The 24893-nt window shown below is 47.2% G+C and overlaps 1 protein-coding gene across 1 annotated transcript in view; it reads right to left on the bottom strand.

Annotated features, from left to right (window-relative positions):
• Window positions 1-24893, bottom strand: part of kif1b (kinesin family member 1B) — a 68788-nt gene that overhangs the window by 35243 nt on the left and 8652 nt on the right. Inside the window, 16 exon segments of the mRNA XM_048241712.1 lie at window positions 1137-1212; window positions 2274-2353; window positions 4952-5163; window positions 7332-7373; window positions 7998-8140; window positions 8306-8387; window positions 8808-8883; window positions 9292-9309; window positions 9548-9613; window positions 10128-10205; window positions 10982-11093; window positions 12194-12264; window positions 12266-12373; window positions 12849-12914; window positions 13366-13545; window positions 13715-13791. Of these exon segments, the coding sequence (XP_048097669.1) occupies window positions 1137-1212; window positions 2274-2353; window positions 4952-5163; window positions 7332-7373; window positions 7998-8140; window positions 8306-8387; window positions 8808-8883; window positions 9292-9309; window positions 9548-9613; window positions 10128-10205; window positions 10982-11093; window positions 12194-12264; window positions 12266-12373; window positions 12849-12914; window positions 13366-13545; window positions 13715-13791 (1487 nt within the window).

Raw genomic sequence — 24893 nt, 5'->3', positions numbered from 1 at the left:
AGGCAGTATGTGTAGAACAAAGCAAAAAAGATGGGGGAAAAAACAGTGGTGAGTCATCAGGTTTTGTGGATCTGGATAGGAGTGTGTAATATTGTGTTGACTGCACTAAAGCACTCAGTGGGATGAAGGTTATTGGGGTAGATAATGAGATGACAGAACTGTGCACCCTCATGATTTAAATCACAGCTATGTGACACACTGACGCATCCGTTTCCCTGTACGTGAGATGGGTTAGCAAACCTAACATGGGGGGGACAAAGAACACTGCCTGACTAAGTGCATCCATCTATTGGTCTGTCTCTCTGTGTCTGTCACCCACTTTCAATCTTTCTTACTTACTAACTTACTGCCCCCCACTGATCTCTCTCTCTCTCTCTCATCACCTTTCCTCACAATAATGTAACCTTTTCTGAACAGTCACTCTTTCTTCCACAATATCTCCTTCACATACTCAGCCTCTAAGTTACTGTCAGGCATGGCTGTGAAACAAGAACAAGGGGGTTCATTTTCACATACCTCTGAAAGAGAACTCGAAATATACCCGAGGATTGTTATGGCTGAGCACAACCCCTCGAGCACTGCCTAGTTACAACATTCACTACCTATGGATCTGGAGGGTCTTAGAAATGCTTGGTTTTCAGTACCTCTACAACAGCCACGTCAGAACTGCTCTAATGTGGGAGAGAATCTTAACCTATGGGGTCATCTAGAACACCTATGACTGCACACAGAGGGGAAATCAGTAACTTCACTAACCTTGTCCATTGCAAAACTATCAAAGTCTTCACCAAACAGTGATGTTGGTCTTTCGGGATATAGCTATAACATAATTATGGGCATGGAGAAGAAGAGTACATACGGGAAGTGATGAAAGCAAAAAGAAGGAAGTTGACAGTGAAAGCTGAGGGGAGGATATACACGGTGAGAGAGAGAGGTAACTGCTGATGGGCAGACTGTGGTTAGTGAGGCCGCCCAACTCAACACCTCCTCAATAGACAGCACTAGTATCATCGTCTGATTGTATGCCATTCTTATTTAGCAGTGGTTTTCCAGGGAAAATATCTTGTGGGGATAGAAATTACAGAAAATAAGACCTTAGGTTTGACCATCGCCTTTTCCCAGCGAGCTCCTTTTACCTTTTTCGGAGAGAATACGCCAAGCGTTCCCCCATCCTCTCGGATTGCCACGCCCATTTCAGCCAGGAGGGCCTCCCTGAAGAAGAAACATTTTGAGAGAGAGAGAGAGAGAGAGAGAGAGAGAGAGAGAGAGCAAGAAACATGACATTTAATTATCCTGTGTGGCATTTACAATTGTCAAATTACACCGGCTGCTTCCTGTGCTACACTGGAAGCTTCAGATGTCAACAAAAGATGCCGGTGCCTGGGTGCGTAAGAATAAACTCGATTTCCAATCCCAGTGCTGTCATTCTTCTGAGACCCCGTCTGGACCGAGTGACTGTATTACGGATTATGTCGCTCATCGGGAGGTGTGGAGTCAAAGGGAGCAGCAATAATGCCTGGTGACATTTGAAGGCACCAAGAAATACACAACCATCTTGCATAGCATGCATAGAATGACATACTGTATGTCTGAGTGTGTGTATGTATATATGCTTGTTTAAGTGTGTGTGTGTGTGTGTGTGTGTGTGTGTGTGTGTGTGTGTGTGTGTGTGTGTGTGTGTGTGTGTGTGTGAGAGAGTAAGGGTGTGTGTGTGCGGGTGTGAGTGTGTGTATTCCTCTTGTACATTTCTCTGCATGGGTCAGGGTGTAATGCAGGGTGCTGCTGCAGCAGCCCACAGAGCCAGGCAGTGACAGGCACCAGCTGGGCCTGTGAAGGCAGGGCAGGAGTAGTGACCCTGGAGTGGGACAGACCGAGAGAGGCAGCGGCGGCGAGCTTCCAGGCAGCTAAAGTGCTACACTCTGGGGGCATGAAAATGGGGGCTCATGAACATGCTCCCAGAGTGTAGCACCACAGCTGCCTGTAAGCTCACTCAACAACCTAGCAACTCCAGCTAGGTAAAACCGATGGTTTATATTTATTTTTTCATACTGACAGTGCTCGGTGACCTTGAGAAATGGAGATCTATGTGAAACTTTGCCTGATTTCTCCTTTAAGTCGGTCATACCATCTTAAATGAATCCAACAGTCGGGATAGTAATTCTAAATGGAAGGAGGTGCACCCTTGCAACAAAAGGAAACAGCAGGTTTTTAAAAAAAACGGCAGGTCCGGTCATGTAAAACTAGGGGACCCATGTCTCTCTTGTCCATCTTACCTCTCCATTCGGATGGCCTCAGTCTTGCGGAGCTTCTCCTCCCAAGTTTCATTAAGTTCTGCGATAATTTTCTCTGATTCCTGCATGGGAACGGGGGGGGGGGGGTGACAGAGGCATCAGCATTTGGCCCTTCAAATCTGCTGTTATCTAAATTGTTTTTTTTTTAATGTTGCACTTAAGGCAAGGGCAAACCTCAAAGTTTAGAGGGCCTGTGCAAAAAAAGATAACAATAACACATACGGTCTAATGATTATACAACATAGGATATACAGTTGCTACGCAGTTTGCCTATGCATTGAGTTGTTGATTGTGTATTGGGTAAGCTGCAGCTGTAGCTAAATGACAGAAAATGCAATAACTCAGCAGTCAGCAGTTTTCCTTCGAGTATAAAGAACGGTTCCCATCTTGGGTTGCAGAGTCATTGATTTGGACTCACTGCACCCTCCATCAGAGTCCAGTTGCCCAAAACCTTCCTGCAGTGCATTCTGCAGTGGCAGAGACACTAACTCAAGGTTCAACAGTCAGTAAGCTTGAGCAGAAAGTTCTAGATAAAGCATTCACTGGTAAACAGTAAAAGCTCCTGGACCATTGTAAGAGGATTACCGCACTTTTGAATGCTAGAGCATCTGACAATGAATCGTGATAAAACTGAGGAGAATGCTGGGCACATTCTAAAATGAAAACAGCTAATTTTGAGAGGTTTAGTTTGCATCCGACCTGTATAAAGTTGGGGGGAAATCTGAAACAACAAACTTGAAGTCTAAATTGCTCAGACAGGCAGAAATAGGTGCATATTCTTCAAGCGCTTCCATTGTGTTCCACTATCATTGTTCTGGCTTAAGGGGAAGAGCCAGGGGCCATCTGGCCTCATGCAGCAAATCTGAACACACTAAGCTACATCCCATCCTGGATCCTCTTCTAAAGGGTTAAACCATCTGTTGTCCTGGAAGGCCGCATTGTTTGCTATCCTTAGCCTTATCTGCTGCACCAGGAATTCTAGAGCACCTTTTCACCGCACGTTTACAGAGAAGAGTGGTGGACGCTATGAACTAAAATGGATGCTTCTCCTTCCCTCGTCCATATTGCTGATCCAAAGTTATATAAGACTGAAACCTGTAGAGTTTGAGTGGTTAATGACGTTCCTAACCACAGGAAGGAACAGCATGTTACTTTCATGTGCCTAGCCTGAAAATATGTGTGCCATGACATGATCAATCTGAGCCCTCCATATAAGGGTAACTAGACCACATGCATGTGAATAATTTACACCTGCCGGGGTTTTCTCTGACTGAGGATGAACGATTGGTGTGCTGGCTTTGAGTAGACAACTGAATACAGTTGCCACTTAGGGAGAATAGGGTTGTCAAATGTCATGTTGAGAGCCGCTGCTAATTACCGACACAGGCACTTGATGAAGAGGAACTCGGAATTGGTAAACACAAATTAAAGGCGTCATCTCGCTCATAGGAAGTGGTGAATCATGGCAGACTGGACTCTTGTATTCCAAGGGGATAAGAGGACACTTTGCACACATCACACTTTCTAATTTCGTTTTTTTTTCTCTGTCCATTTACACGTTTTTTTTTCTCTGTCCATTTAGCCACGAAGGCCAGGTCTATTTTCGTCTGATTTCCTCCCTGACTGCGTTGGAAGCTGACGTCACTGGGTGACTGAGTGCCGTGCACCGCTGTATCCATGGAAACTGCAGCTCCTAATGGCTGTACATTTCCTTGCCCTCTCATCGACAACAAGAGGTATAGATGAGTAAAACCAAGAGTGGAAGCTAGTTAAAGATAAAATGACAGTATACAAGAAAAGCGTACAATTATGGCAATTATGACTAAAATATCAATTAGGACAAGCAACATACTTATTTGAAAAAAAGATCCTCCTCTAAATTGATTAAATGAAAAAGGACAAAACCCAGAACCCAATCAACCACTATATGGGGGAAATTATGACATATGTAACTGGTCACTCCTTTCCTTTCCATTTCAGAGAACTAATAGCCTTTTCACAAATCATCTGCCAACACAACAGCAATGTAAGCAGAGATCAGCCCAGGGACATCTCCCTGAGGTTACCATGGTGATACAGCGCACCCCTTGCATCCTTAATCAGCTGTCTACTCGGTGAGAGATCTTCATTTAAACAGATCTCATCCGGGCCGACCAAGAAGACCAAGAACACCACATAACTCCACACTTGTGGAAGAATATCTAAAGCCATGCCAATAAGCCAAAAAGTAGTATACATCACACACTGGAGGGAATATTTTGCTGACTTTATTTGGCGTGAACAATGCGTTTCGCAATTTGCTTCATCAGGTTCACGTTCCCATGCCAATGAGTGTTTTAGCCTTCCACTACTTACTTAATAGGTTCTTTCATGGACCATCATGAGCATAAGGCAGGTTGCTACTGTAAGCTTTAACCTGTAATTGTGACCATACACAATGCAGCAAAGTGGACGACCCTGTTCTTTTGTGAGGTATAATAACCCCGACCCATTTCAGCAGTACTCACAAACCCATTCTTTGATGTGAGTGAGACCCAGTTCTAATCAGTCCCACCAAACTCGATGCGTCACCAAATCCTAGCACCAGGTTATTTGATGTGATCAGTAAGCTACTGAAGGGACACCAGGGTGCCATGGACTACTGGGGGTCTGTGAAGTACCTTGAGCCGCTCGATGGCCTCTTCTCCTCCCGGCGTGGACATGATGCGCTCCTGGATGCTGGAGACGGACGTCAGGCCCACCTGGCTGCAGAGCGAGCCAGAGGACGGGGAGGCTGTCAGGGAACCAATAGGGGCTGTGGAGAAATGGCCAGGGCGTTGGTTCTCTGAGGCTAGTAAGTATCTATGCTGACTGTTGTGAATATCTTTCAGGTCTGAGCGACACAGAGGGAAGGCACAGCGAAGATCCACAAGGAGAGGTGGAGACAGGTTTGGAAATGTGGAAGACAGTAATAAGGGAGGTTCGGGAGAGGGAAAGACAAAGAGAGAGAGAGACAGAGAGAGACAAGAGGAGGAGACCATGGTCAGACACAGAGTTTCACGGCAAAGGACACAAACAAACAAACAAACAAACACAAGAGAGCAATGGAGGGCAGTAGTTTTCACCCAGTTTTCAAAACTAGCAAATTTGAGGAATGTATGGGTTTGACCTTCAACAAAACCTCATGAAAATAATGCATTTTACAGGTGTACGTTACAGAGGAGTTTTTACAGCCAGGGGCTTATATTCAGGGGCGAAAATGCAGTGTTAAAGTCCTGCCCCTAATGTTGCCCCATGGTTTTTGGCCTGGGTGAAAACTGCCAACACTCTGTCGAGAGAAGGGGGCATGAGGCTGCAGAGAGGCCAAGGGGAAAGGGTGGGGAAGGGGACAAAAACAAAACATGCTGCAGAACATCAGGCTTTTGGTGCAGGGAGGTCTTGGTCCTGCACACAGGCACACACAGTCAAATATCCTCTCTCCAAAACACACACACACACACGCACACCTAACTGTGACTGTGCCCACCATCGCTTCGCAGCAGCCAGACAGCATTGGGACACTGAAGCCTTTAAAGCATTTCAGGTGAGCAGGACAAGCTTTAGCACAGCCAAACCTCCCTCTAGAGCCCTGAGGTTTCAACATCTGTCATTTCATTCACCATCATCGGGAATGCGGCCACTCAGACGTCTCTCGGAAAAAATGGAACTCTCCGGAAAAACAACCGGGTTGACATGACCACTGGGCAGCCATGTATAAGTGTACTGTTACAGTGGCTAAGAAGGTGGCCAGAGAAGGGGGCAACCACAGTATGACCGTTTCACGGCTTGATTTTCTGTTCCATTTTTCTAGCATATGATGAGAGTATGGGGGGGTAACCAATTGCATTTTCTGCTTGGTGTACATCAAGAATTCCCAGACAGATGTATACACATTTATATCATTTTGTTGGCACTAACGCCTTGTAGTATTCCAATGGAAAGGATTGACTAAGGCTATATCCTTCGGAAATGTGTATGAAGATAAATTGAGGAGAAACCAGGGAAATAACAATGGAGGAATCAGAGGAATAGAAACAGGACAGGTATAATTGGGGAAGAACACAACAAAAAGGACAAAGCTTTTGCCAGTATCATCTCAGAGAGCACGCTAACAGAGACATACCATTTTCAGGCCAGACATCACACTATTAACCATTAACTGGCTCTAAAACTACCTCTAAAAGTCTAGCCAAACTCAGCACGGCAAAGAAATGCACCTGTCCTTCTGTAGCTCATTGCCTCCATTTGAGAAATCAGAAGAGATTTAACATTGTCACCTGCAATGAACAATTGAGATAACAACACAAGCTTCACTGGCAAGAAAAGGTGAAAGACAAAGATTGAATAGAGGAGGTTATAGGGATAAAATGGGGGACAATGAGAACAAACAGGGGAAAGAGGAAAACAACCAATAAACCAACCAAACACTAAATATTAATATTAATATTAAAATGCTAATAGTTAAATGGGGCCTTCAGAAGCACAGATTAGTAACATAGCAATATTCAAGTATAATCTGTGTTGTGGGACTATACAACTAGCATCTTGTCATACTGTTTAAAGTACAGCATTCAATTTGGAGCAAGCGCTAAGCAATCAAAGGGGCATGCTACAGTAGCCTGGCAGCCACCCCCCAACCCCGCTCCCACCCCAAACCCCTTCACTAGTCATTTGTCTGGGACTCCTTGTGCTAAAAGCATGGGCGTGAACAAGGCATGCAAAGCCAAGAGGTTCACATTGAGAGGGGCCAGAAGCAATGATCAGCCTACTGGGAGAGAGAGAGAGAGAGAGAGAGAGAGAGAGAGAGAGAGAGAGAGAGAGAGAGAGAAAGAGAAAGAGAAAGAGAGAAAGAGAGAGAGAAAAAGAGAGAAAGAAAAAGAGAAAGAAAAAAAAAGAAAGAGAGAAAGAAAGAAAGAGAAAAAGAGAGAGGGAGAGAGAGAGAGAGATCAAGAAAGAGAAAGCAGGAGTGCAAAAGCGAGAGCGAGAGGTCGATGGTGCAAGACCCATCACACTTATACACACATTTGCTTCCACCTCCCGGGCACTCATCCCCCATTGGGTCCACTGGAGGAGGAAACACGAGGCAGAACACGAGAAGGGTCAGAGGTCAGAGATCAGAGGTCAGAGCAAGGAATGGCTGACTGAGACACACACCTGTCCACACCTGGTCAACAGCTCACAGAGGATGAGCAGGAGGGTGGACATGAGACTATACTGTCTGTAGCATGCAGACTTTAGGAATAAACGGTATAATATTAAACGTTCCATCTACATTTCAACAAGACTATGCTGTATTGCTGACTTCTAGAATTCAGATAAACCTGAATGAGTTCCACTTCTTATCACTTAGATGACTTTGACCAAAGGCCCTCTATCAAATAACAATGAGGACCAAAAAATCCTGTCAACAGCTTAAACTGAGCTCTTTCATGACTAAGTGTTTCTCAGTCTCATGCAGATGGTCTTTAGACAGTCAGGAAGCAGGGTGAATGGAAGACGTGATATTAGCACATCAGAGACGCTGACAATAAAGAGGTAGTTAGAGAGAGAGAATAGGAAGAGGGTGAGACAAGAGAGAGCGCCTTGCCAGTGTGTACCAAGCTTGTGATGGCTCTATATTTCCCGCCTCCCCAACCAAATGGCATGAGGCCCTGGGGCCAACAGAGGGGGCACTGCTGCCCGACTTACTGTCCAGGATATCGCCCAGGCCCTGGGCACGGAGCAGATCCTTGAGGCGGTAGACCTCATCCTTGAGCTCGCGCACCAGCTTGGCGTTGGGGTCCTCGTTGATGACTGCATTGCACTTGATCTGCTTGGCACGGTCTGCATACCTGTGGGCAAGGTAAAGGAGAGAGAGGTGTTGACAGATCCGTCAATTCAGTCGGGGCAGTTGGGGGCTAAGAACTGATGAACGCCAGAGAATAAGATCAGCGGACTGTAGGTAAAAAAGTAGAGCGTAAAGTAGGGCTCTACAGACAGGGCGTGGGGGGGCTTACCTTGGGGTGCTGAGGGTTTAAATTAAGTAGTTGATGTCGGCCGGACTGAGCGCAGCCACCATAGCGGTTCGGGAGTTTCCACCTAAGCAAACACAACAGTAATGTTAACCCTGTGTCACTCCAAAGCACTGCACGGTTACCATAATAACAAACAAAAACAAAATGCTTAACCTAGCGTCAAATCAGGAATGCCACCGGATGGATAGCATGCATACAGTCAGAGCACGTGAAATATTATCATAAAGAATCTGTGCTGACAGACTATTTGGCAGAATACTACTGCATTGCATTATCAAAACATCAACCAACAGGAGACATGTACAGAACCCTTTGCAGGAGAAAGGCAGAGCTGAGTGCAGATGTGGAAGTGAGGTCAGATTATTGATAAGGAGAATAGCAGCTAACGGCTCTCATCTCGCACATCTCTTCTCTCAGCCAAAACCACAGCTACCCTCCCCCATACACACACACACACACAACTCTTTTCCATCTCCTCTCTTACCCAAGTTCTCCCGCAGCAGCCATGTGAGCACAGAATCTCTGTAAGGGATGAAGTCTGACTTCTTCTTCTTCTTGCTCTGTTTTCACACACACACACACACACACACACACACACACACACACACACACACACACACACACACACACACACACACACACACACACACACAAAATGTAGCCTTTATTCTCTGTTGCAAGAGGAATGGAAGTGGATTACAGGGCCAGAGCTCTGTAGCGTTCAGTGTTAAGAAGAAAGACGAATGGCTGAAATGCATTAAGAGAGTGATGGGTTGATATATGGCATATCTCCATGCTCATCTTCATGTTTCTTCTATGGGTCACACTCTGGGTCACCGTGTCACACATAATGAAGGTTAGGTGGGGTGGGGGCAGTGAGGGTCAGAGATTTATGAGAGTACAGAGAGCAGGAATGAAGGGATTTATTTATTTATTTATTTATCTATGTATTTATTTTGGTGGGTTACCTTGCTGGTACAGTTATCCTGAGCAGGGAAAGCATTGGCAGAGAGAAGAGAAAGAGAGAGCAGTCCATGTTACAGGCAGGAAAAATAAGCATGCACATACACACATCCATCGCATCACGCCTTGCATACGCACGCCGCGACGCCATGCACACGCTACGCACGCGACGCCGCGCATGCGCGCGACGCACGCGCCGCACGCACACACACGCACATTTCGCTCATGCTGAGAGGCCAGACTCCCTTGAGAGGTACTCACCACTTCAGCCAGTGCAGAGATAACCTTCCCCAGCGTGGTCAAGGATTTGTTAATGTTGGCTCCCTCCTGTGAAGTCCAAAGAACAACATGATTAGCAGCCTGCTATTTAACTATTATCTCTATTCATGCTTTCCACTCTGGGTGATAACCATGTGGCAACCACAAACATATCCCTAAGCTACCAAGATACCACTAACATGACCTCGTGTTTGATCCAACAATACTACAACAAACATCAAATTGCTTCCTGTCATATGGCCGTCTGCAGATCTTGACAAACAAGTAGTACTAAGGCACTGCTATGTAAGAACAAATGATTTTATAATAAGAGGGTTAACAAAATGTAAAGCAAACAAGGTGTGGACAGCTTATGTGGTGATTAAACAAGGGCGAGACTAGTGAAGGGACTTGTTATGTCTGAATACATGGGTTACATTAAGGCTACATTAAACGTACCTGAAGTGGTGCATACCTAGATCTACAGTAAACAGGAATGTGGAGGAACACACACACACACACACACACCTAGATGGAGCTCCCGCGTAAGGAAGTGGCCTTGCAACTGTATTCCGAGTCCTACCTTTAGCCTTGTCCCCTTGGCTCCTGTGGAGTCAGCACGCTCGCTGCCTGCCAGATCCACCAGGCTGATTTTGCTGACCTGAAACAAGAGGAGTTCAGGAGGCCGTCAATGTAAACGCAACTGACACAAAGGTAGAGATACGACAAACACGCCACACCCCATTTCTCTATTTATCTTGAGATCAACCTGTCAATGCATCTGCAGGTCAAATAAGAAAATAATTAAAGGTCAGATCAATCTAGTAAAACAAAAGGGTTTTGACTCCTACTTAACCTTCCCCTCAAGTGAAATTTCACAAATTGAGGTGATGTATGAAAACAATCACATCCTACAAACCTTAACATAGCAGTTTGATGAAGACAGATCAAAACAACAACAACAGTTTGTGAACTACTCGAGGTGAACCTTGTGGTCTGACATTCTGCAGGAGACGGTTATGCGTTGTCGGGGAGCTCTACATTATTCCCAGATCAGGGGGAATGTTGTCATTATAACCAGAGGGAAATAGTTTCCTTCAGGCCTGAAGTGCGGCCAGTGCAGTGACATGTTGACACAATGGCTGCCGTGTGCGTTGAGAGCACAGGCGCTGCTTTGTGCGGCCACACATCCAGACAATGACCCCTACAATGGCAGGAAGAGTGGGAAGCTCTGCTATGCTGCTGTGGGACAGGCAAGGTGGTGGAGGTCAGGGTGGTGGTGGTGGTGGTGGTGGTGGTTTGACTGAGAGAAGAGGGGTGGTTGTTGGGGGCAGATTTGTATTTTGCACCCAACTAAGAGTGCAAGAAGGGGAAATAACACAGGCTGGACAGAAATGCCAGAGGCCTGGCGTGTGGCCCGGGGGAGCGGTGTCTGACCTTTTCAGTGGAGAGGTCGGTCTCGTTGTCGTGCTTCTTCTGCGTAAAGACGATGGTGAAGACAGCGTGTGAGCGGCTGCTGGTCTCGTTCATGTTGGTGGCGGCCACCGTCCTGGGGGAGGGGGGTAAGAGCAGAAATTGAGTTGTAAGAACAGGGAGGCTCACACACACACACACACACACACAAACGTAAACAAGCCATAGGTCATTGGAGAGAGAGTAACACCTGTCTTATTGATGGGGAAACCTGCCCTGTCCAGCAGACGGATTATGTCAGTATGAAAACGGGACATGACCTAATGGACATCACTCATGTGTTATCAACCCCGGTAAAATAATCTCCTCATCACCACATAAAGATGGGGACTTTTTACCAGGGCCTGACTCATGTCCATTCAGTGATGATGTGTCCACAGACACTGAGGCGTCAGAAGCTTTGATGTTCTCTTAGGAGGTGAGGACAGTAGTCCTGAGTGGGAGGTCACTGGCGGGCGGTGGGAGGAGGGACAGGGATAAGGCTGTGATGGACGCACTGAGAGGGTGACCTGCCACGTTACCACAAACACACATTGTGATTCAGCAAAGCAGATTAAATATTCTCTCTCTCTCTCTCTCTCTCTCATACATAAGAAACAAACAGACACAGGTAAAGTCTGTCAGCACATCCCGAGAGGAGTACGAACTCTGTGACCTCGCCCCTCAGTCTGCAGTATCAGTATTCACGTTGGCGCAGCACAATGCTTCAGGCTGGCTGAAGAGCCAGCGCCACTCTGGAGCCAAATCAGCCTCGTTTCGTAGCCTTCAACACACAGGGACAAACACTGCGGCTTGTTTTTCCCCTTTTTCCCTTCTTCAGTAAGAGCATGAGGAACGCACCCTTGAAGTTCAAATGAGCGCAAAACAACAGGAACAAACAAGGCAGCCTACTTAATATTCAGCTTCTTTCCAGGAACACTCCTTACGTCAACAACAACAAACACTAGATCTGCACCCTACAAGTAGTGAAGGAGGGATATAAACAAACAAACTGGAACCAGTCAAACAAGCTGCCTAACTATCTGCCTGTGTCCATCTCCATGTCTTCTTCTGGAACATTCTGTCAAACCTCACTTCATAGAACTCTCTCCCCCTGTCTGATTTCTCCATCTCAATCTCTCTCCATATCTGTCTCTCTCTCTCTCCCCATTTCGCTCTCCATCTTGCTCTCTTTACCTGGCCTTATTTCCAGCGTCCATGAGGTCGGCGATATCGGTGTAGGAGGTGACAGCCAGTTTGGACAGGTCCTTCCACGTAGGGTCCCAGCAGTGGATGCTCGCGCACACGCAGGTTGCCTTTGTTCTTGGGGTTGAGTAGGTCCCGCACACGCTCACAGTAGATCTCCATGAAGCTGACCTGCATAGAGATATGGACATGGGGTCAACAACAGCCTGCTATTCATCTGTTACCCAGCAACGGTGTTAAAGTAAAAAATAAACTAAATATTCCTATTCAGCAGTGGTATTTTGCCCAGAGCATCACTCACACACACAGGCACACACACAGACACACACACAGACACACACACACTACTAAATAAAGAAATCACACAAACCTTTGATTCAGAGCCATTTTAATTTGTAATATATTGGCTAGGATGTCTACACACATCTATCTATGTTGGGGCCATTAGCATTTGAATGGCGCCATGTAACTCGGTCCACCGAATGCCATGGGCGGCAGCCAATCTCTTTCGGCCGAGAGGCGGCCTGAGAAAGGCACCATTACCTCATGGCTGGGACTCATTCCTGGCAACGATGCCGCCCTAAGAGCATGGGCAGAGGACAGACTTTCATACTGAAGGGGGAGTGGGGGTACACAGGCTACTCACCTCCACCGAGAAGGAGATGTCTTCATTGTTGTTGTCATTGATTTTCTCAAAGAGATCTTCGCAGAGCTGCAGCAGAGAGGGATGGTGGTGGGGGATGGGGGAGAGGAGGGATGCATTAGACGACAGAAGAAATAAAGAGCCCGATCGATAAGACACAAAAATATCTCAGACGCTGGAGGGAGCCACACTTGCAGCCCACTCACAATGGGAGCCGGCTAGTTAGAGCCAGAACTAACAAACAGAGCGGAAAAAGAAACGTTCCCCTGTGACTAACACTGGCTCGCTGAGTTCAGACGTAGCAAACGACTTAACAGAAGGTGCAAAAATGAACATACATACATCTCTGCATCTATATAAGAGAGCCACACACAGTGTATGTGTGTGTGTGTGTGTGTATCTCCAATGCAGACTCCATGAGTATGATTCATTATAGGATCATATATGTGGCATGTCTGTATGTGTGTAGGGTAGTGTCTGTCTGTCTGTCTGCATCTGTGAGTGTGACTCAGAACAGTACCAGAGGTATGATGCCTTCCTGTCCTTCTTCCTGTTTGCCCATCATGGTGTAGGACTTGCCCGCGCCCGTCTGGCCGTAGGCGAAGATGCAGACGTTGTAGCCCTCAAAGGCATGCTGGAGCATCTCTTTGCCGATGTCATTGTACACCAGGCACTGTGAGGCGAAGCTGGGGTCCTCCGGCTGCAGGGGAGGTAGAGAAACACAGATGTTGAGTCTCCATTACAGTTTGAGATTGTTTAATGACAATAACAATGGCATTTGTGTTAGCTTCGCTAATGCTAACAGCTAAGAGGTAAGGAAACATAAATATCAGATGAACTGCAGATCAGAGAGAAGTATTAAGACTCACAGTAGTGTGTGACCAGTAGGAGTAATCAAAGTTGAAGGACTTGGCTGCTTCTTTGGGGTTCTTGGGGTTCTGGATAGCTGGAAGAGAGAAAAAGAAACACAAGGTTGAGATGGAGGACACAGGCATTCAATCAATGACGCATGTCATCAACTCTGTTTGGCAGCTAGCTACCACAGACAACACCACTGACATCCCAGAGATGTTAGAACCACACTGACCACATACTAGCCAGAACCCCTCCATGGTAATCATGCCTTAAACAGTAGAAGCAGAATCAAAAGCATTCTATACCAAATAGGGAAGCATAATGTGCTACCATGATATCTAACGAAATAGAAATCAACTACCTGCTATTTGATATGCTGTGACTGCCCTAACAAGATAAGAATGAGGATGTAGATCAGCTTATGACAAAGACTGCTGCCAGATAGCATGGCATGGAATATCCTGGCATTGATGTTTATTTAAGGCTACCAATCACATAGAGAGAAAACCACAGGTGCATGACTTCAACTGGTAAACAAACGACTACTTTCATTTTAGGCCCCTGAGGATGTTATGACACCGCTTCAGTTTCAGGAACCGAGAGGCCCTGTGTGGCTGGGGACTATTGAGCTTAGCTCAACAAGGGGCAGTGGAATCAGGGCTGTAAGGAATAGTGGGTGCTGGGATGTCCTAGCTGAGGCACTGGATTTTCAGTGCCTTGCAAGCTATGTGAGAGATTTCTACACTGTACGCATGTGCTGTTAATAGAGAGATGTGAGTGCTCTCCCTTGAGGACAAGAGGCTGTGAAATGGTGAGATCACTGGGGGAGGGGAGGGTGTTTGTGAGGATCAGAGGGTATATGAAAGTGCCTGTATGACTGTGTGTGTGTGTGTGTGTGTGTGTGTGTTTGTATGAGTCACTGTACACTATGTAACTTAAAGCATGCTCTCTCGGTGAGAGTGTATGCATGTGTGTGTACACTTGGCAGTGGTAAGCCAGCGTTTCCTATACTGTCCACCAGCCTCCCTCTCCTCCATCAAAGGGGCCACCCATTCAGTCACTCCTTAATGAACTGGAATCTGTGGCCGCGCCAGCTATGCCATCCCTGCTGCCCACAGAGCTGCAGCACTCTGCGCCGGCCGGCCAGCGGGCTTAGAGAGGCTTGCAGCGCGACAGGGCCTCTGGGTTTGGCAGGAATCCGTCGGGGAGATATATATAGCCAGAGTGCAGTTGTTACTGAAGTCCCAGCTGACAGACTGCAGAGGAGTGTGACCATGAGTGTGTGTGTGTGTGTGTGTAGAAAAAGGGGGTAGGTAGGGGTGGGGTGGGGGGGTTGGACTTGACTGCCATGCATGCCACCACTGTCCAAGCTGGGATTGGAAATGCGGAGTAGAGGAGAGGGGAGGGGGACAGAGTCATAAAAGAAATATATATACGGACAGGAGAGACTGACGAATGTGATGAGCACGCTCCTGGGGGCCTAGCAACGGGCCAAACAAAAAGGCAATAGCAACCCAGCGACAAACAGAGCACATGAGTGCGACAGGCGAAGCCGTCTGGAAAATAGCCTGACGTGTTCCCACTTCTCTATGACTACGCCTACTTCTACATCCCCTCTCCTCTCTTTACCTGCTGCCCCGTCTAATGAAATGATGAAGAACAGGCCGAGGAGGAGGAGGGGCAGGGGCGGCCAGTGCGGATGACTGTTTAGTGGACTCGAGAGGAAGAGGAGGAGAGTGCATTGCGTTCGATGGGGCTGGGGAATAAGCAGCCTCTATGACGTTAACACTCCCCCCCCCACCCCCCCCCCCTGCCACAGCGTGCAGGGCCACCACCCCCCGAGGTAATCAATAATGCAAAACATACGACAGGAGATCGGGTATCGACCTTTCACTCGAACAGGTCACACACAGGTGTGTGTGTTCATACACACACACACACACACACACACACACACACACACACAGCATGTTGATGCTCCAGTGAGTCTCACTCGTGGTCAGGTGAAAGGGCAGGTTGGGGCTCAGCTGCCTTTCTGGGGCTTGGGTGCGATCGCGGAGGCGCGGCACTAAATTTGGCGAGATTTCACCTTCTGACCCAGGACCTGCATGAGCACAGAGGAGAGGAGAGGAGAGGAGAGGGGAACGGCAGGAGCAGGTGGGAGAGATTTATGCTGTCCTGTCCTCCTTCCCCGCTCCTCTCTTTTTTTCCTAGAACAAAACCCCATGGAGGCCAAGGCTAAAAGGAGTGTGGAGGGGAGGGGTGGGAGGGATGGGTGTGGGGACCATAAACCAAGCGCTGGACAAGCTCTCTTCATCATCAGCCATATTAAAACAGCCAGTAAGCAGAGGGGGGCAGATGGAACTGGAAATTAGCCCAACACCATGATAGGGTACAGGACAGGACCGGACAGTCACTTCACATGTTTCATGGTCAGATTCTCACATCAATCAAGAACATCAATCAATCCAAAATGATGGGACTTCCCCTGTTGCACATCAACACTGCAACACTACGGAGTAGACAAGGAATGAGGTGACTGCTCTTCACACACACACACACACACACACACACACACACGTCTATCAGTCATGCTTTGTAAAATCTCCCTCAGTTGGCGTTGCTGTAGGTTTGCCTCATCTCTCTGTATTCAGCTCATCCCGCTTGTTTGTCAGACATGTCTTATCTCCCCTCCTCTCCTCTCCTCCTCTCCTCTCCTCTGCTGGTGGGGGTGAGTCATGCTCACGACGCACCTGCCCACTCATTCTCACACGATCTGCTTGCGCTCACCATCCTCTCTCAGTCTCTTTCTCTCTCCATCTGCCATGCAGAGTCAGTAGTGGTGACTGCAGTCATTCTACACAAATCTACATTGCTCGATGTGCCCTCTGATCGACTGATCTAGAATCAGATGAAATATGGTGAGACAGATCTGTGGGCCTTCTCTCACACTGATTTGAGGCTGTATGTGCTAATGAGTAGAAACACACTGAAAGCCCAAATCTTCTCTGGCCATAACATGTGATCCGCATTATGAAATGGAGGTATGATGGAGAGTTTATAGTAGCATTTTGTGAAGGGCAGTTTGCACTGATGCGCCACTGATGGATTTTGTTCAATCACTTATACCTTATGAAGGACTTGGAGGAGATGGGGGAACACATGGTCAACAATGACACACTTTCTTTAGAATGCATGAAAAACAAAACAGTGGATCAAAATGGATGTATTTTGGGGGAACAGATTCACTGGACATTCAGCTGGCATTGGCAAGTCTGGCCCACGGACAATGCACCCCAGACCTGTGTTGTTCATTTTGTGACAATCTGCGTCATCCCCTTCGCAAGCATCGCTCAACCATGGCAACAGGTACAGCAGACCTGAACCCTTGTAACCATAGCAACTTCCACGTCGCAGAGGGTGTGTGTGGGGGGCTGAACGTTACAGCAGCACTCTGCATTCCGACAAAGCCACACTGCAAGGTTTGCCCAAAAGGCTCCCCACTCAAAGTTACTGCTTTTATGTTTACTGACAATTATAATGCAATTATGCGCTAAAGCACATTTTCAGCCTTAAAAATCCCCTAAAGCTGACTGAACATGGTAGAGACACACACAACGACGGCATTAGGATTTGTAACTTAGACATTAAGCTACTTAGCATTCTAGACATCCATAATTCTTTGATGGGGGAACTCCATGCACAAGCTGCACACACTCCCGCTCTGTTGCAGCAACAACTATGAATTACTGCCATGTAATAAGAACTAGCGAGTAGCCACATCAGCTCACAATCCAAGCACAGTCGGGCCTCATTAAAATACTCTAGGCCTTTAATGTGGTTAGCAGTACCCTTAAAATGGACATGCAATCCTCATTACACAGAGACCACATGATACTAACCGCTATGTGCTAATAGAACTAACAGTGCTAAGCAGAGACTGCAACACAATGCCATTCAGGTTGCACACCTGGCCGCTATGCTCTTGTCCTCAATGCACCATTAAGTGGAGAACCCTTCATTATGTTCATTTCACAGAGTACGTGTCAATGTGTCATCTACTGCCCATTAACAGTGTCCTGACCCCAATCCGCTGCATGGGCCAATGGTTGTCGTAGCAGCCGATCACATGACTCTCTCTCTCCCCCCACCATCATCCACTCTCCAGCCTAACTAACTGGGCCTGACTGCACACACAAGTTGTCAGGGTGGGGGAAGAACGGGAGGGAGAGGGAAGTGAGAGTGCGATTGCAAGTGTGAGAGCGAAGCCGAGACTGAGAGAGGAGCAAGAGTCTCCAAACCACCACGGGGAGGACATGCTTCTCCACCTCCTCTCCCTCCTCTGCCTCACTCACTCACTCTAGTTTCCAGACACACATGCTGCATTCACACTTCACAATCTTCCTGTGTCTGTGTGTGTGCGTGTGCGTGTGCGTGTGCGTGTGCGCGTGCACGTGCGTGTAGAGAACTCAAATCTGGTCCTGCTGTGCCAAGCAAGGACAGGCGAGCAAGCTCAGATGTGCACTAGGGATGTAACGGTATGAAAATTTAACCTCACGCTTATAGTGACCAAAATTATCACGGTTTTCGGTATTATCACGGTATAAAAAGACGCAGAGTGGCTACATGATACAGTACACGTTTTGCGGTAAAAATGTTCCGCCTTTTAAAATCAGGTGTAGCCTAACCTAATCCTGATCGCAGTTAAATCCATCAATTAGACAACAGAATCGTTTCTTTTGAAGGGGGACGATGCCTTCACTTTCTTTTATAACTGTAGAGGTGTGTAGGGGGGCGTTTTACCAGCTCTGTACTAGTTATACTTGGAAAAAACATAAGAAGGGAACCATGAACCAACCCTCAGAGCCTTCCAAACCCCTCAAATAACTAAATAACTCGGAGTTAGGTTCCAGAGCATGGCGATAAGCTTGTCGTCTTCCACGGATGGCGCAAGGTGACCTGAGAATAGTGGGGATGCCAGGGCTTAGTGTGTCTGAGGTAACAAACAGGTTTGCCAGTTTAAACCTGCGGAGAGGGAACATGTCCACCAAAAAATCAATTCATGAAAGACACAGAGGAGAAGTAGTGTGTTTAGAAAAGTATCCAGAGCATGTTAAGATTAGAGACTTGGGCAAGGCAAGCATAATAAGCAAGTGTGCATTACCATGAGGCATAGGTATTTTAATGGCCTCCCTCAGGGCGTGTGTTTATGTCTGTGTGCATGCGTGTCTGTGTGTGTCTGTGGTGACATAAGGTTTGTAGTTTAAAGGTGCCATGTGTAATGTCCACCAAAAAATCAATTCATACTCCACATTTCATAAAAGATGGGGCAGTATACCTCCAGAAAGTGAGTTGGTCTACCCTGTAACCGTGTATTGCAGTTTGGCTGGCGGTTATGTTGCCCCATACCGCCTCCCATGGCGAAACTGGTATTATGACACCTGTCGGGCTGTGGCTAGTAATTTAGCATGCTAATTCAGGTTGATATCTCTGCAGCACTATACCTTGTCATTTTTTTAATGACATCATCACCCTTATTTCTTCTCATTCTTTTGATGTGTGTAGCTCATTTTTTGGATATTTTTACCTCAATTCTTACACATGGCACCTTTAGGGTTTGAGAAAACCCCCTTCTCCCATGCTTCAGAATCTATCCTTCTCTCTCTCTCTACACACAATCTCTCAGATGCCCAGCTCCACTTGGAAAACCAATTAGCAGCTGAGATGATATATATGATAATATATGAACTGAGGATACAGCTTGAGCTCCAGGGACACCGATACACCCATATGGACACAGGGGGCCCCTCCAGGAGGAAACCCAGAGGGAGGGCAAGCTGTGCTGGAGCTCCCCGACCCACATGCCCGGCGTGCCGGACGCGGGGCTGCTTTGGCAGCGGGCCCTACGGTCCGGGGACCAGGGGCCCCCTACCGATTCCCCGCACAGGTGGCAGAGTTCTTGGTTGGCACTCAAACGCTAAGCTAAAATGAGCTGCTGACCCACTGCTATACACACAAACACACACACAGAGAGTCATGGAGAAAACAGCTGATCTGCTGTCACACCATGTAGTCTGGACACAACATCTCCAAAACAGAGGGGGTGGCCATAGAGATCCGTGTGTGTCAGAACCCCAAAGGCTACAGCAGCAAAACCTTTAGAACCCCATTGTGTCGGAACCCCACGAGGCCTACACTTTCCATATGGCAACTCAATCAAACCAAATAAAGCTCCATCCACATTCGGCACCTCAGCACTCTTTAAAAATCACCTCTCCAACCTTGTCCTCGGCAAATGGCCCAGATGTATGTACAACTGAAATGATATCAGTCCGCTTTTAGTACACTCAAGATAGAGGTGGAAGTGGGTGGGGGGGTTTCTTGAGTTACATAGACAAGTTGCTGTTGGTTTTTCCAAATAAAAATTTGGCACCGCAGAGAGGTTAAGCTTCAAAAATGAAATGTCAGCTAATCATGACACCATCTCACTTAATCAAGTTGACCAATTAGGGACCTTCAACAAGTGGTTTAAAATAAAAGTCTCTGGTAAGCCCTAAAAATGACTGGGTCTCTGCTGACATTGACCACTAGGGTTCTCGGTCCGCTTCTATGGCCGTGTCCCGCTGGGGGTGTGAAAGGGAAAGAGTAACAGGAAGAGAGAGGGACAATGGCGCGGACGAGGGAGGAGTGCGGGAGACAAGGGCAGTGGTGGGACGAGGCAGGGCCTGAAGAGCGGAGCGTGAGCTCATCTGTTATGACAAGGCTTCATCCTGGCCCCGTTTCCTCAGACGAGAGGGGACTAAAACTTTTCCCAGCAGTCTCGATGGTGAGCGGTTCCCCAGAGAAAGAGAAAGAGAAAGTGAGAGTGGGTCAGAGAGAGAGAGAGAGAGAATCAAAGATTGAGATAGCTCAAAAAAGCGGGAGGATTTAGGATGTGTGAAGAACCAGGTCATTGATAATATTTCCCCATAACAGCTCTTATCTCCTCTGTTGACATTCCTACAGAGTGCATTTAAAAAGACTCCACCGGTTAATGAGTCATAAAAAACGAGCTTTATGGCCGCTGTAAGCAAAACAGAAACAGCATTAGAGGGAGCGGCAGGTGGGGCGCCTTTCCTGTCTGTGATGTCTACGAGAGGATCAAACTAGCCGACAGATACGCTACAAAGAATAAAATCACAGCATGAGATAACCTGTGAGGCCATGGCTGCTTCAAAGCAAGTCAATGAGAGAGAGGGAGAGAGAGGCCAGGAAAGAAGGGGGAAAATGGCTGTTGAAAAACAACTGTGAGATGAGAGGAGAGAGGAGGACAGGAGGAGAAGAGAGAGAGAGAAGTGGGGACTGTCCCAGCTTCCCACTCGCAGAGGCCTGGCTATTTATACAGCGGCAGGTGGCAGAGATGGTGACCGAGAGAGAGAGACAGAGAGAGAGAGACAGAGAGAGAGAGAGAGAGAGAGAGAGAGAGAGAGAGAGAGAGAGAGAGAGAGAGATGGAAACAGAGAGAGAAAAGAGAGAGAGCTGTACCCCACAACCTTCCTGACTTGCAGGACATTTTTCTGGTGGCCTGCACCTTTGTCCATGTTCAGACTGAAGGAAGTGCCCCTGTAGGACCTCTTTCAGAGTCGTTTGCTTGCATGTTGAATAGAGCAAAATAAATTATAGCTTGTTGCGGTAACCACCACTGAATGAACACAGCCAAAATGGCAGCTGAAATATAGGCTTTAATTTATCATACTGGCTCTGGTATTTAGCAATTTATCAAGTAATTACAGTTGCCATGGCCCCATAGCCATTTAATCGAGTGCAAATTTATATTCAACTGTCGACTCAACCTCAAGGGTAAGCCTAACTAATTTTCTAGAAATTATTAGTTTAACAGTCTAATGTTGTGTTGTTGTTGTTGTTGTTGCTGCTGGAGAAATGTTATGGAGAAATGGAGAAATGTCTCCAGCACCACAGTGGAAAACCAAAAGACAAAAAGGACCAAGTAGTGGGTCGTTCCTGTATTTTAACCACTTGAAATCCTACAAGTTCCTGCAAGGGAATGGTGCCTTATGTCTTTATGTCGTAGGCTAGGTGCCTAAACACTCAAATGTGTGGTCCACTTGGTCCATGTGTGCAGTCCACAAAGAGGCCTAGTAAATGTGGGGAAGAACATTTCAAAAGGAGGAAATACCAAAACCTAGAGAGATTCCAGGGCAAAGTTCCTGGATTGTTCATTGCAGAGGTCTCTCTTACTGATAGTAGCTTCTTGGCCAAACTAGGCTTTTTGTTTAGCCGGTCTGATTAACGGGAAAGTAATTCAATGTCCCTCTTCTCCATTCACTCAAACAAATACCTGCAGTAGTTAAAAACAAGCGATGAAAAGCCAAAGCCCCACATGCTCACAACGGTCAAATAGTGTTTGCACAGAGGGCAAACTCGAACCCATTCCCCCCCTGAGTAAACAACAGCATGCAGGGTGGTTTACACCTTCCAGGGGAGAGCAGGGTATGGTGTGGTCGGGTATCTGTCACAGAGAGGATGTCTTGGAATCCTTCCTGAGGACATGTTCCAAATCTCAGCTGTTTACAGCTCCGCTGGGCCGACACACAACAGCACACACGCTCCTGTGGACTCCCGCCAACCAGGAAGCAGCATGCTGACAGGTGCCCCAGACACCCAACACATCTACAGATCAAAACGCATCCATGTCAGGAGAGTGTCTGTAGAATGTGCTGGATCGCCTCTTTTGCCTCTTCCCTGTGTGTGTGTTCATGTTCATGTTCATGTTCATGTTCATGTGTGTGTGTGTGTGTGTGTGTGTGTGTGTGTGTGTGTGTGTGTGTGTGTGTGTGTGTGTGTGTGTGTCTGTTTATGTCTGTGACATGCATCCACGTGGCAGGAGACCTTTCCAGTGCACTGGTCCGAGCCGTGTCTTGCTCTAAATATAACACTTTCCAGGAGCATGGGAGAAGTACAGTGTGTCAGTCTATTTTGATAAAGGCCATTCACCTCACACATGCCCACTCTCTGGGCACAGGTTCACGGTAGCCTCAGGTTTCTCCCTCCCTACCCAACATCTGACGACAATCTCACCACAGGGCTTTTATCTCCTGAGAATTGTGCATCTGAAATGTCACGCCATATGAAGGGTGTTGGCTTACCTCCACACACATAGAAATACACCCTGCTTACGCTGCAGGCAAAACAGCAACGACCTGTGTGGAATTTCTCTAATGCTTTTACTACAACCACTATAGTTGATGGTATGACTTTAGTCGCTCAACCAGGACTGATCTGAGGCCTGTATGGGCTTGTGGAAGCACACCGAGTCAGCGGGTCATTGTAGAAAAAGTGCGCTAGGGGAGAGGCCCGTTGATGGCGGTCAGATTTGTTGGTTTTGTACAGGTCACCCCTCTTTGTTCTGCCCAACACAGACCCTCCCGCCTTCACCTCCCCTCCTAGTCAAACATCCCCACCAGCCAAAGTCACATGACTGACTGCACACGCTGCATGTTACTGTTGCACATGTACAGCTAGGAGCTCTTTAGAACATGAGATTCCACAACAGGGCCCCTTGCCTAACATAGGGATGACCTGTTTGACCCCAATCTGCTCTGTGATTGGGCCTCCCGAGTCGAACAGACACTCTCAGTGAAAGCGTGACCCATGACACACCCGACTCCCACCCCACCCCCACCCCACCCCGCCTATGGCCAGCATGGAGGTATCGGCGCTTCCTCTACACTGGGGATTTGAGCAGGGAAGCTGTAGTGGCAACGTGGCATAAGATGGTTCTGAGCTGACCGGGAAACAAGCACGCTAACGAGCATACTAGCTGTCAGATGACTAATTACTTTGTTCTCCAGTGAACGGAAGTGATGCTTGTTTGCGTGTGTGCCTCTCTCTCTCTCTCTCTCTCTCTTTTTCTGTCTCTGTCTTTTTGTGTGTGTGTGTGTGTGTGTGTGTGTGTGTGTGTGTGTGTGTGTGTGTGTGTGTGTCTTAAGTAGCCATAGGCAACGGGCTCAGCATGAACAGCATGTGATTACTCCTTTTCATCAGGCAGACATTTTAACTAACAGAATATTTCCACATATGGCCCTCTAAAATCTTCTTCGGAGGTCATAGATAATGACTTTATTCATGCTCTGCACAAACAAATATGTATGCATGTATGCGTGTGTGTGTGTGTGTGTGTGTGTGTGTGTGTGTGTGTGTGTGTGTGTGTGTGTGTGTGTGTGTGTTAGTTGTGTAAAACACCAACGGGTCTAAAACAGCCAAACAAAGTTCAGAGAACCCATGACCCTTGAGTGTGTGGGGAAGGAGAGGGAAAATGAAAATGTGTCTACTTTATCTGGCCTTCCGCGCCTGCTGAATAATAGAGAATGAATGCCAGTGCAGCTCACCGAAGACCGTGCCTGGATTACAAAGGCCTGTGTGCACTGTTGCTGCTTGCTGATACAGCTTCTTACTCATTCACTGGCCAGACCACAGAGGGGGAGGGAGGGAGTGAATGAAGGAGAGGAAAGGAGGAGGGAGGGAGGGAGGGAATGAAGGAGAGGAAAGGAGGAGGGAGGGAGGGAGGGAAGGAAAAGATGTATGGGTATCAGCAAGAACACAGATGCATGGATAGATTGAGTGGATGGATAGATGAGGACTGAGGAGAGAAAGAGAGAAGGGAGGAGACTTGCACTGCCATCTCTCAGTTCTTAGGTAACAAGCACAGCCTTGAGGGCTGAAGTCCTGAAGTCTAATGAACACACAACTTGGTTTTGGGAGAAAAAAAAAAAACACACACCCACCTTCATTCTGTGTGCTTAAGCTGCTTACACAGAGGACAGTGGACTTAGGAAAGAGCGAGTGGGCCGTAAGCCGCAATTTGGGTGCCAGAGGCTTGTTTTTAAAAGCTACATTTGATCTTTACTACATCTAGGTGACCATACTCCCTTCAAGGTTTACCAAGCCACACACTGCAATAGAACATGTAATCAATCAGATAATGCACAATCGGATTAATCTATCAGAGTCTGTCATCATTCTGCAAATGGACAAAAATCAAACAAGATCAATCGGGATAAAATGGGGAAACGATAATGCAAGACCTGCAAGTTTGAGCTGCAAAGATTTTATTTACTATCAAGTCTGAAACATCCAGGCGGTCGGCTTCTCCTTTGAGGGCCAGTCTTGTACTCTGGCAACGGGGACACTAAA

This window comes from Alosa alosa, chromosome 4, assembly GCF_017589495.1.
Source record: "Alosa alosa isolate M-15738 ecotype Scorff River chromosome 4, AALO_Geno_1.1, whole genome shotgun sequence".
Taxonomy (NCBI): Eukaryota; Metazoa; Chordata; class Actinopteri; order Clupeiformes; family Clupeidae; genus Alosa; species Alosa alosa.
This window is presented reverse-complemented; position numbering and strand designations above follow the sequence as displayed.